The sequence below is a fragment of the Acinonyx jubatus genome, chromosome B1 (assembly GCF_027475565.1).
Source record: "Acinonyx jubatus isolate Ajub_Pintada_27869175 chromosome B1, VMU_Ajub_asm_v1.0, whole genome shotgun sequence".
NCBI lineage: Eukaryota > Metazoa > Chordata > Mammalia > Carnivora > Felidae > Acinonyx > Acinonyx jubatus.
Genome location: NC_069382.1, coordinates 28,076,330 through 28,089,801, shown reverse-complemented (window position 1 = coordinate 28,089,801; position 13,472 = coordinate 28,076,330). Strand labels below are relative to the sequence as shown.

The window sequence follows — 13,472 nt, the reverse complement described above, 5'->3', positions numbered from 1 at the left end:
GTGTGGGGCTCAGCGCCCCTAATGCTCCACATTGTTCAAGGACCAACTGTAAATGGAGAAAATACTGCTGTTGAAAGGTGTTTCTAAAATTATTAAAAAATGTTTATTCTCACAGTTCCTGAAAAATCACAGTATTTTACCTGAATGCTATTTTTTTGACAGAAATGTTTGATAACTTCCAACAGAGGGGCCAACATAAGAGCTTTGCCTTCAGAAACACCATCGATCCTTTTCACATTTTCAACTGTAGTAGGTCTGTCATTCAAAAAAATTAAAAGGTCAACAAACCACTAAAACATTATCACTCCAGTAACATAGCTGATATTTAGTGTCATACTAACAGTAAACATATATTTTTCCAACAATCAGAAACAATGTGTAATACAGGCACTCATATTTTATGATGTCTTTCTTTGCTTTCCACCATTTAAAGATTTGCCATTTTAGCAATTTATGAATAAAAATACCGCCACCATTGTCACCACAGAAACACGGTACTAACTGATAAATAGGGTATTATCATGAAGAAACTAATGTTCTACTCTATGACTGATCTTATTATTATTTTTGTAAATAACAAAAAAAAGGCTACTATGAGGCCCGGGGCACCTGGGAGGCTCAGTCAGTTAAGTGTCCAACTCTTGATTTCAGCTCAGGTCATGATTTCACAGTTCATGAGATTGAGTCCTGCATTGGGCTCTGCGCTGACAGCATGGAGCCTGCTTAGGATTGCCTCTCTCCCCTCTCTGTGTCTCTCCCCAGCTCAGGCACCTGTGCTCTCTCTCTCGCTCTCTCTCTCTCAAAATAAATAACTATGAGGCTTTAACTGTGGACAACCAACAGGCTAAGAAACAAAAAAGAAAATCCCATTCATTATTTACGAAGTATTTATTGGTAACAACAAACCTGCTAACTACTTTAGGCTTTTAACTCACTATTTCTTACTGTATCCAATATCCAAGAGACTGTATGTTGTCTACTTTCTAAAAATCTGCCAATCTCATGATTATTATTTTTCCTACAAACATCTTCACTAAATATTAAAGTGTGGTCTTGGAATATTTATTTATTTGTTATTATTATTTTTGAGACATGGGGCAGAGAGAGGGAGAGAGAGAATCCCAAGCCGGTTCTGCACTGTCAGTGCAGAGCCTGACATGGGGTTCGATCCCATGACCTGGAGATCATGACCTGAGCCAGAATCAAGAGTCAGAAGCTTAACTGACAGAGCCACCCAGGCACCCCTGAATATTTACTTTTAATGAAATAATTATTATAAAATATAAGTGCTATGTTCTATTATTAAAATAATAATAGAACATAGTAAAGTACTATGTACATAGTAAAGTACTAAAGTACATAGTAAAGTACTAAAGAACATACTAAAGTAACACCTTTTGGATAAAATTTAGTGACAAGAACAATTTTTTAAAAGAAAGTATAAATGATGAATACAATTTCCAAACAACTATTCTTTGTTAATATTTCTTCTAAATATTTATTGACCAACTTGTGTTTATTAGGCATTGTGTTAGGTACTTCCGAAGACAGAAAATGATGAGGAACATAGTGTCTTTATTCACAGAGTTTAAAATCTGCAAGATAGAACACATGTATACCAATAATAATAATAACAAAAAAAGTAAGTAAAGCATTGTGTAAGAAGTGCCATAGAAGCTTCTTCTAAATTTAATTTTAAAGTCCTTTATGAATTCTAGTGAGAGGAATTACTTTGCAGTTAAAGAGCATATAAGACTTCATGGAAAAAATAATTAATAAAGCCAGATCTTAAAGGATTCCCTAAAAGGAGTTTTGGGGAATCAAAGAAACCACAAGGCAGAAGCAACACTGTAAATAAATATATGGAAGTTGAAAGTGGGTCTTTAACAAATGGTAAAGAGCCTAGGTAAGATAAACCATTCAAAATCGTATGACTTGGCTGGAAAAGGAGGTTTCAGTCCATAAATGGAGGGGCCTGAATTATAAGCTACAGAAGTTAAGACAGTGGGGAACTAGTTAAGCAGAAGTACAACATGATAAAGACTGATTTAGTGTCGTATTATCAGGTGAAACACAGAGGGAGAGATGAAGGAAAAAGTAACTGGCTTTTGCAATAGTCCAGGAGCACTGGTCCAAACTAACGGGGTGTCACTAAAAAGAGAGAGGAGAGAATAGACAGACACATAAGGAATATTTACATGAAAAAGTCTCAAAACTATTTAAATAAGACAAAGACGAGGATCCATGTTAGAAGAGTGAAAATAATACCCGGGGTTTTAAACGTCCATCACGGAGAACATGATGGTATGAATTTAAAAAAGATATTCAGAAAGAGTTTTGGTAGTTGCCTGAAATGCATGTATGGAGGCTTTGTGGATAAAGAGTTAGATTTTATATAGAATGAATCTGATTGCTGAAAACAGTTGATTTTCATTGACGTAGAAACATGGGTCTGTAGCTCAGCGGTGACATTGTGGGCAGCAGCATGGGAGACTGGGAAGTCAACGCACAGACACGACAGCTGGACCCATAGTCATACTATCACTTAACAATCCATGTTACAAATACATTACGTTAGAAGAAAATAAGTTAGAACATATGCAAACAGACAGCTTACCTTATTTTGGCCATATCCAGCAGTATCTTATTTGTTGCCAGAATAGCGGGAGGAACACCCTTTTGATTGGCATGTTCCTGCCTTGCTTCCACCAGTTTGCTATACAGCATAGTCTGAACAAAGAACAAAGAAAACAACTCAACATTTTTTGTTTTTTCCAAATGTACTTGGAAAAATCCAGCCTTCTATTTTTAGAGCTTCAGATATTACATTTTCCCTTAGGGTGAAAACTAAACTGTATCTCAGACTCCTTGCTAAAGAACAATTTTTAAAATACTGGCAAAAAAAATTTAAGCATGCATATGTTCACAACTATCCTTTCAAATACTGCCTTTTCACAAAAGCCATACCTGAGTCTTCTGCTCTTCAGCTGAAATAACAGGTTCTGAGGACTTGTAAGATTTTCCTGGTGAATATACCATGATGCTAAAATAGTTAAAAGAATGTAAATGATAAAAGCTTTTCTTTCTCCAAGATCACTTTTTATTTAACCCCCAAAATGAGAATATTGTTCCAAGTCAATAGTAACATTTATTCTTCATAATACCAGTAACATAATTGTGATCTACAACAGCCTAGATTTTCAATAATTTCAATCAAATGCATTCATTATAATGGTAAAGTTAAAACTGCAATTGGAATTCATCAAAAATGAGTATGCTTAAAAACAGCACTTTCCCTACCCTCATCCTCAACTAAATGCTTTAATACTCCCTATCTATAATGAAAATAACTCTTTTTTGACCAAGAGAGAATCTATTGATTCTTCACTGTGATAGATGCTAAAGAATCTATGATTCTTTACTGTGATATCACTAATTTTTGGCTGGTGAGGCACATTAGCATGGAATTAATCAAATTGTTCATACTTTTCTTCAGAATCAAATAAAAATAAGCCAAAGAAAATACTACCGCTTTTGGCTCCTCAAAAGGATAAAAAACACCCAGTTAGCAAACAACACGGAAGGTGAGAGGCAGCAAAATAGAAAACCATTTTCTTTAACAAGCATTTCTCACTGATAAAGTAATTATAAGGAGAAAAAGTTATACAAATGAAATTATATGGAATAGCCCATATAAAAGATGCCACATTTAAATAAAGTCCTCCTTTGGTAAGGAAAGAGGGGAACATGTTTGATACCTGAGAAATGTTTATAAATTTCTCTGTTGCAAGAATTCAAAATCTACAGTGTAAAGTAAGATTTTCACAATTACCAAATCTTATCACTAAAATAAGTAGATGTAAGCCTGAGAAAAGATACGTCAGTTCAAGGAATTAGTAATATCAGTTTACTCAAGATAATTATAAATGTTTTAAATAATATGATTACATTGACCTTTATCTTAATATTTATAAATATATTTATACTAATGTACTGTTTGCAAAATGGTATTTTAAATGATTTCACAAATAAGTTTTATCATCTATACTAACAAATTTTGGGTAACATAGCCCTAAAGCAGAAATATACATGGAGAACATTTAATAAAAGATACTTTGCCTATGAATGTTATTACAAGTGCACAGAAGAAAAGTTCAAAATTACTACTATGAAAATCACCAAAAAGTAGAGATGTTGTATCCACGAAACAAGAAAACGTTGTTATGTTAAAGAAAGAAGAAAGAGAACAATAAATAGTTCTTAGAATCAAATTTTTGAAAAATAAAATTAAAATCTTACTAGATGGAAGGGAATATAAAGTCAAGGAACTCTCCAAGAGAATAAACAAAAACAGATTAAAAACAAGGGAAAAGAAAAATAAGGAACAAGAACACTAAAAACCAAGCAAAGAAAACAAAAAAGACAATTACTAACATCAAGGAAAATAAGGTAGTGGTGGCCATAGTAACAAAGTTTGGCTTAGTAGTATATAATGTTTGAGTAGGTTTAATAACATAAAAACAAATTGTTAATCTGACCAAAACTTGAAATGTAATTGCTTTGGTCAAGAGGGGAATGAAGGAAGGGAAATGAGGGGAAGGCATATGGAGGATAAGCCCTAATCCACCATTATAGAATGTCAACAAAAAAATTTCCAAAACTAGTTGGTCCAAAACCAGTAATCTAAGTATGCCATTTAGAAATATGGTGGCAGGGGCGCCTGGGTGGCTCAGTCGGTTAAGTGTCCGACTTCAGCTCAGGTCATGATCTCGCGGTCTGTGAGTTCAAGCCCCGCATCGGGCTCTGTGCTGACAGCTCAGAGCCTGGAGCCTGTTTCGGATTCTGTGTCTCCCTCTCTCTCTGACCCTCCCCCGTTCATGTTCTGTCTCTCTCTGTCTCAAAAATAAATAAATGTTAAAAAAAATTTAAAAAAAAAGAAATATGGTGTCAAATATCAGAGAGCCCAGCTGGAAGATTTGAGGATGACTGCTTCTACAGAACAGAACAAAGTAGGTTTAGGAAGGGTGTGAACTGGTGTGCTTTGTGACATGCCATTAAGTACCAATTTTAAAACCATGTACATGTATTATTTTTTTAATGTTTATTTATTTTGAGAGAGAGAGAGTGTGTGCAAGCTGGGGAGGGACAGAGAGAAAGGGAGAGAGAGAAGAAACCCAAGCAGGCTCCACACTGTCATCGTGGAGCCCCAGGAGGAGCTCAATCTCACAACCCATGAAATCATGGACCAGAGCCAAAATCCAGAGTCCCATGCTTAACCAACTGAGTCATTCAGGCGCCCCCATATGTATGATTTTCATAAAAATTCAAATGAACTTTAAAATAATAGTTATTGATGTGTAAGCATAACTCTCACTTCTCTACACTATAGAGCCCATACATTAAAATTAGTATCTGAACTACTCCACAGGTGTCTCAAACTCAGTCCATCTATCAATAAACTCCTCATCCCCTTAATATCCAACAATCTCTCAAATCGGTGTTCCTCTTATGTTGCCAGTGAAGGGAAGGACAACACTCTTACCCGTAATCAAAGACAGAAACCTAAGTGTCATGTTCAACTTCTCCATTTTCCTCAGCCCACCTGACTTTCCAATCACCAAGTCCTAACAATTCTATCTCCTAGATATCTTACAGCTCTATTTCTGTCCATGCCCACTGCCACTTCCCTCATCTATGTTCCCATCTTCTCCTGAAAATTCTACTGCAATAGGCTTATTTGTGTCTCTACACTCTGATCCTCTAGTCTTCTAATCGCTCCACAGCAAGAGTGACTGATCAAGAGTCAGCACACTAGGGTGCATGGGACAAATCCATGTGTTCTGATAAGGTTTGTAAGCTAAGAATGGTTTCTTACATTTTTAAACAATTTAAAAAAATCAGAAGAACATTTTGTGACATGTGAAAATTATATGAAATTCAAATTTCAGTGTCCATAAATAAAGTTTTATTGGAACACAGCCACACTCATTTCTTTACATATCATTTATGGCTGCTTTAAGGCTACAACAGCCAAGTGGAGTAGTTAGACAGAGACCACATGACCCACAAAGCCTAAATTATTTACTATCTGATCCTCTATGGAAATGCCAACCTCTGTTCTCAATCATAAATTTGATGTCACTATCCTACTGAAAATCCTCTTAGATCTCATCTCAACTGATCAAGTTGAGTGCCTGAAAGGAAACTGGATATTCTGGACCCTATTTAATTCTCCAGTCTTAAATATTTACCACTCCCTCACTTCCCTCTACCAGATAATTGCTAGCATACTTGTTGAGTTCCTCGTTGTATCATACCTTCTTTTGCTTTCAGGTTTTAATATATGGGCCATTCCTCTGCTCAGAAAACTTCCCCTCATTTCACTTCACTTCTACTTAAGCCTTGATCAAGTGTGACTTCCAAACTGCTTTTCCAAAGTGTTACAACCCTGAATTGTAATTTTATGTTCCCTTCCCTGTATATCTCACCAGAGTATAAACCCTGGGAGGGCCCGGGGGTGGGGGCTATGTCTCTGTTTTTCCCCACTCAATCCCACTGTCTAGAATAATACCTGGCACAAGAAGATGCCTAGCAAAACCACAGTAAATGTTTAAATGAAGAAATGCTTCCACATACTGAATGGATATATTGTTTTATACACTACTTAACCTTTTTGTTTACATAAAATGTAGTAATTACTCCATATCTAAACAAAAAGAAATTGTTTTGAGGGGAAGACGTATTATAGTAAATGTTTGTCAGATCCAAAGTAGTATTCTCTAAGTGAGAAATCCATTAGAAAGTAACAGTATCAGGGCGCCTGGTTGGCTCAGTTGGTCAAGTGTCCAACTCTTGGTTTCAGCTCAGGTCACGATCTCACAATTTGTGAGTTCGAGCCCCGCATCAAGCTCAGTGCTGACAGTGCAGAGCCTGCTTGGGATTCTCTCACCCTCTCTCTCTGCCCCTCCCTCATTCGTGCTCCCAGGCTCACTCTCTCAAAACAAATAAACTCAAAAAAATTTTTTAAAAAGAAAGTAACAGCATCAGAGCACATTAATTTATTTTCACCTGATACATAAATAAACATAGTCCATTCAATAATCTGTGTATAAAGGTCCTGACAAGTTTTTCAAATTCTCCATCTTCAGACCTTCTGCAATTCTGTACATTCTCCATACTTCCATTAAGTCAGCAAGTCAGACAGCAAGCTCCAAAGTACAATAGGTACATTCATTATTTGTACCAACTCTCATATTCACCATTTTATATTGCCATATAATGTATTTTAAGTGGGCTGGAAATATATATTTTATACAAATATAATGAGTGCTTAGATGCTAGAGGTTGACAAATATAGATTTGAAAGTCAGCTCTAGTATGAGCTATGTGCAACTGAACAAGTTAGTTAACTTCTTCACCCTTGGTATCTTCAACTTTAAAATGGGAATAAATAGTAGTGGTTAACTCATGGGCTGTTGTAAGAATTAAATAAGATAATACAAATAATATACTTAGCATTTAGTACAGAGTTTGGCAAACAATAATACCCAAGAAGTGTTAGTTATTAAATTAATGTTAATACTATCATTTTATAGGTCTTCTTCAATAATTCTAACACTGGAGGCTTATGCTTTAACTTTTAACTTCCTTCTGCCAATTGAAATAGCCCAACATCTGACAGATATTTACCTTTAGGAAAGGAAGAAGAAAGGTATTGATATAGTAAGTATAGAAAATAAAAATTTTCAACTCTGTACCTTCTTTTGGGAATGTTACTGCCAGAAGAAATTTTATCAGATGCTTTGTAAGAATACATCTTCTCCAAGTTAGACTGCTTTTAAACATAGAAAGGTCCATTAAAAAAATCCAAAGTTTCAAAAACTTTTAAATATGAAAAGAATATGATATAAAATCTCACGATTACAATTTCTCCTCTAAGGCATCAAATAAATCACCTGAAAATAAGCTCTTAGATTATCAACTTCTAGGATGCTGGCAGTTAGTCCTATTCCTCCCAAATGTAGAGAATATATGATCAAAACAATTATTTGACACGCAGCAGAGGCCAAAGTTACAAAATGATTCAGTTACATTCTGCATACTTTAATAAAACAAAAACTTTACCAAAAAATTTAATTCACCACATTTTCCTATTACTCCAGTGTTCCAATTACGTGAAGTTTACCTGTGGGTATTTAATCTATAATAGTTATCTAAGACCCAAAACATAAAAGAAGAACATATGTATGCATGTGTGTATGTGTGTATATAGTTTTACTGAGAACTTTTAGGAATCGGACTTATTTGTTTTCTATCAATTATATGTATCATAATGTGTAAAAAAGAAAAAAACTCCAGGCCAAATGAGTTATAAAATAGGCTTTAAAAAAAATCAAAATACTGGGCGCGCCTGGGTGGTTTAGTCGGGTGAGCGTTCGACTTCGGCTCAGTCCATGATCGTGAGTTTGAGCCCTGCATCAGGCTCTCTGCTGACAGCTCAGAGCCTGGAGGCTGCTTCAGATTCTGTGTCTCCCTCTCTCTCTGCCCCTAACCCACTCACATTCTGTCTCTGTCTCTCTCAAAAATAAATAAACATTAAAATTAATTAATTAAATTTTTAAAAAGCTAAAAAATCAAAATAGGTGTGCCTGAGTGGCTCAATGAGTTAAGCATACGACTTTAGCTCAGGTCATGATCTCACAGTTCGTGGCTTTGAGCCCCATGTCGGGATCTGTGATGACCACTCAGAGCCTGGAGCCTGCTTTGGATTCTGTGTCTCCCTCTCTCCCTGTTCCTCCCCTGCTCGTGCTTTTTCTCTCACTCTCAAAAATAAATAAACATTAAAAAAATCAAAATAAGTTACTTCTCAAATATTTCTGCTATTGATCCCAGAAATTATATACTGCACATTTTATTGTTCATTTCGCTACTCTTTCCAAAGTTTATGTTTTGTTATATAAAGCATTTCACTTAATAAGGAAATAAATAAGAACCACCTCTTTAACAAACAAACCTTCTCTGCAGTTAATTCAGTTGGTTCTTGAGTATAGGAACACTGTTGCATGCCAAGTGATACGGTTTTAGAACTGAAAAATAACAAAATTAAGTTATCTCAAATGTCAAAGTGTAACTATCTAGTTATCTAATATCGTCACACCTCCACTCTTAGAAAGGCAGATGAGATTTCATTACTGTTTCAGAATTGAGGATTTTTTAAAATAATTTTTTTTAGAACAAGCTCTGGAATGTGCTTTTTAAGCTCTTCAAAGTTTAAGTTTAAAGCTCCTTAAAGTTTAAGTTTAAAGCTCTTTAAGGTGTTTGAAGTTTAAAAGAAAAATTGACAATCTAATGCACAATTATAAACAATCACAGTGAACAACACTATTATAAACTTCAAAGTTGCAATGACACTAGGTTGTTCTCAACACAGAAAGAAATAATTATTTGGCATGCTAGAAGTTTTAGCTAAAGTATTGTAGTAATCATACTGTAGTGTATAAATCTATCAAACCAATATGTTATACACTTCAAACTTACACGATGTTGTATGTCAATTATATCTCAATTTTTTAAAAAAAGGAAAAAAACCAAATGATCAACATGTAAAGATATTAAAAAGAAGGCAACAAGTATATTCCCTTCCCACCGTCTACACATAAGAAGGAAATATAATGTATTGACTCTTCAACACTGACCTCAGCACTGCTTCATTAACCAATGGGAAAGCAGCTTTCTAAACACCTCACCTACTTTTTATCAACCAAGAAAATGTTCTATGATTTCTCTTTCACCCACTGACTCCCACCCTCAAACTAGCTAAAAGAGGTATGCTAAAACAATCTTTACTCATTTTATCTTTGTGGTGTCTGTAAATTGGTATAATTTGACATTTCAACTACAAAAAATCCAGAAGTTAAAAAAAAAAACACCTGAAAAACGAACCTTGGTTGAGGAAACTCTGTTAGACACAATTCTTCATTAGCTTGAAGGATAAGTTTCTTAGGAAATTCTGTTTTGGCTTTATCAAGCCAGTCTCTACCCTGTTGAATACAAGAAGAATCTCTTAATGAAGAGTGAGTAAAATTAAATCAAACAGGTAGACTTCTACATTGTTTACCTTTTTCGTAAGAGTGCAAATCCTTATAAATTTGGAAGACCCAGGAATTTCCGTCAAGAATCCCTCAGTCATGAGCTGATGGGACAAAGCCTTCCACCAATTCTCTGTGTGATCCTTGCCATTGCCAAATAAATCATGTCTGCGATATTGATCTGCAAGACGCTGGGAATTCTGAAATTAGGAATAAAATCAATATCTAAAAATGCTTATTGAGTTAAACAGGATAAGTGAAACAGAACTGTCTATTCATTTTTGGGGTTTAACACTAAATCTCAGCTTTAAAAATGTATGAAATTTTATGCCCATCCTGCTTGTTCTGAATACTTAAGCCATAAATAAATATATAATCAAAGTAGAGTTGCTTTTCTGTCTAAAATAATGGCAGGTAATTCTGCATATAATTCACACGCATTTTATAATGCATAGGCTGGGATATGTTTGTAATATTTAACCTAGGCTATTTAGACCTTTTATTAACATACATTGTCTGAAAACAGAAATCATCATCTGCAGCATGAGACTAGGAGCTTGGGTGTTAAGAGGCAGTGTGATCCAGCAGCTAGTAATCAGTGAGTACATGACAACTCACTTCCCACTGCATGGCTGCATTTGTGGTGCTTTTGTTCAAGAGGTACTGCAAAGTTTACTTCATCACTTCTGATTTAGCTGCTTGACTGAGATACCCCAGAAAAGCAAGTGCATGCTACACAGTTGCTGTTTTTGAGATTTTTTTTTTCCTAAGTGAAGAGAGGATTCCAAACTGAAGACTCTTTGCAAGCTATCAAGTTTTAACAATGTTGGGGAAGCTAGTCTGTCACGTGCAATTCTCTTGTCCTCTAATGGAAATGACTCTTCCCACATTGCCCCCCACAAAGTACTTTTCCATTCATTCGCTCTGCCCTCTCACTACCTCCTTCCCATACCCTACACATTTAAGTACCACCTTTAAATGTCTATAGTATTACACGGACAAAGTGCTTTATGGAAAGTTGCTCCTCTCTAATGTATTTGTGGTGAATAGGGCAGATGGTAATTCAAGAGTCATTCTAACCTTCATCCACTGTGACTTCTTTTCTTGCAGAATCTGGAAAGTTACAAATACTGCTTCTGAAAATCCCTTGCAGCTAGAGTTCTGGGTATGATTTAAGTTCCACTATTCAGATGCATTTTTTCATGACATCTATAGGCAGGAAGCTGAGCTAAGGATACTCTTCCACTATTTTTTGCAGGTATGCAGGATCATGGAGGTGTTTGCTTTTTATGAGGAAGTGTTAGCACAGAACCCAGCATACAACTACTGGCTTCCTGAGTATCAAGAGGCATCCATTTTTTTGGATACAGATTATAGCGACTGCAGGGTGATTACCAGAGCAAGCACAAGGGGAACCTCCCTGATTGTTAGAGCTCCCTCTTTGGTGCACTTTGGGGTCTGGTGCTGTAGCAGTGGCTTGCCAAGCTGACAGATAGCTTCTTGTCACAGAAGAGGCAGCAGCTCTTAGGATCAACTATCCAGTACAATGTTATCAACAATACCATAAGCTATTTAATGCACAGTAATACATACTTTTCTGTTTAAATTACTTAGTGATCCTGAGATAATATAAATTCTGTATTTTAGATTATGTTTCAAAAACATTCATCCTTTGAATATGTCAAGAGGTTACTATATTCTAAAATTTTTAATATAAAACGCAGTTTAAAATTTTAGAAACAGGCAAAGCCTGCCATTCAACATTTTTACATTTCACCTATACTCCATGAAGGTTTAACAACCAGTGCATTTAAAAATCCAGGGATCAAAATCAAAACAATTTATAGGATGAGTTCCAGCAGACATGACTCAAGCACTATAAAGGCTCTCTATTATGAACGTATTGGTTTTATTCACCTGACGAGAATGTTACAGCTACCCGTTTATCATTCTGGAACGTTAAACATGTGAATACAAGTGAAAGAGCCTAATTAAAACCGATTCCTCATACAAAGGAAATCTAGGCTGCAATCAGATTAAACTGGAATGAATTCTGATCAGAGACACATTGGTGCCTAGATACTGAGCTTAACACATAGGCTTCTGATAGGTTTAGTTAACAGAGTCTGTAACATGCATTCTATTTATCTTAAAAATAAAAATAGAAATAGAAGTCTTTTTATTAAAATGGCTAAGTAATGAGCTTTAATATCATGATAATTATATTTACCAAAACTTTACTGGAACAAGATTTAGAGAAACAGAAACACCCGGGTACAACATGGTACCTTTTTCCTTAGTAACAATCCCTATAGCCTGCTTCGGATTCTGTGTGTGTCTCTCTCTCCTCCTCCCCTGCTCATGCTCTGCCTCTCTCTGTCTCTCAAAATAAATAAATGTTAAAAGAAACAAACTAAAAATCCCTACCTACGCCAACTGACTTTGAGTTGACTTAAACAGAATGTTTAAAATCAAACATCAGAGATTTTCAGAGCTAGAAGGAACACTGGAGCTCTTTGATCTACTTGGTCACTTTTTACTCATGTTGCTAACAAATAATCAGAGGCTCAAAGATGTTTAGTGGAAGCCTAAGGTCCTAGAACTAGAACACAGACCTCAAGACTACTAGTTCTAATCTTTTATTACTATATTATGTGTACACACACACACAAATATACCTATACAACACACACATACACAACATAGATACTATATATGCATATAGCATATATGCATATACATAAACATATACATACACATATATATGCACATACACATTGATCATAGTCACTCCAGCAAGACTACCTGGGTTCACATCACAGCTCTGGCACTTACTAGATTCTTGACTTTGGGCAAGTTACTTAACTTATCTGGGTTTCTATTTCCTCAGCTGCTATAGAAGTATTAACAATAGCATCTATCTCCTGGGGATGTGATGAAGACTGAGTACCCAAGACAGAGCCTGGCTCAGTAACATTAACTTTCTTCTTATTAGTTAACAGCTGATGCTTTAACTCAACCTGAATTTCTTAATCTAAAAGAAAATCCATGACTTAGTACCTAGTCGGTTTTCCCTGTAACACCTGTAATGGCACTCTATCTCTGCTAGAAGCTTATACTAATAGTAGGAGATTCTATTGCTTGCAAAGATACTAAATTGCCTAACCAGTACTTATTAGCAATCTCAACACTAAAATTATTCCTCTAGCCTTTCCTTTCATAAGAAAGAAAGAAAGAAGGAAAGAAAAGAAGGAAAGGAAAGAAAGAAAGCAAGCAAGCAAGCAAGCAAGCAAGCAAGCCTGAAGGCAATGGACACATTTAATAGCAGGAAACAGTGAGATTTTTTTCTAATCAGCAAGGAGTAATTGTCCTTCCCCTCACGAT

At 35.5% G+C, this 13,472-nt stretch overlaps 1 protein-coding gene across 5 annotated transcripts in view; it reads right to left on the bottom strand.

Moving 5' to 3' along the window:
• WRN (WRN RecQ like helicase) overlaps nt 1-13,472 on the bottom strand; it is a 146,141-nt gene that overhangs the window by 17,718 nt on the left and 114,951 nt on the right. For 4 of the 5 annotated variants that reach the window (XM_015062676.3, XM_027077325.2, XM_053216383.1 and 1 more), the window contains 7 exons: nt 10,118-10,288; nt 9,943-10,040; nt 9,014-9,086; nt 7,758-7,834; nt 2,968-3,043; nt 2,618-2,730; nt 141-255 (listed from right to left, as the gene is read on the bottom strand). In XM_015062676.3, the coding sequence (XP_014918162.3) occupies nt 141-255; nt 2,618-2,730; nt 2,968-3,043; nt 7,758-7,834; nt 9,014-9,086; nt 9,943-10,040; nt 10,118-10,288 (723 nt within the window). The remainder of the gene's footprint in view (nt 1-140; nt 256-2,617; nt 2,731-2,967; nt 3,044-7,757; nt 7,835-9,013; nt 9,087-9,942; nt 10,041-10,117; nt 10,289-13,472) is intronic. The other variant, XM_027077326.2, reaches the window with a different exon arrangement.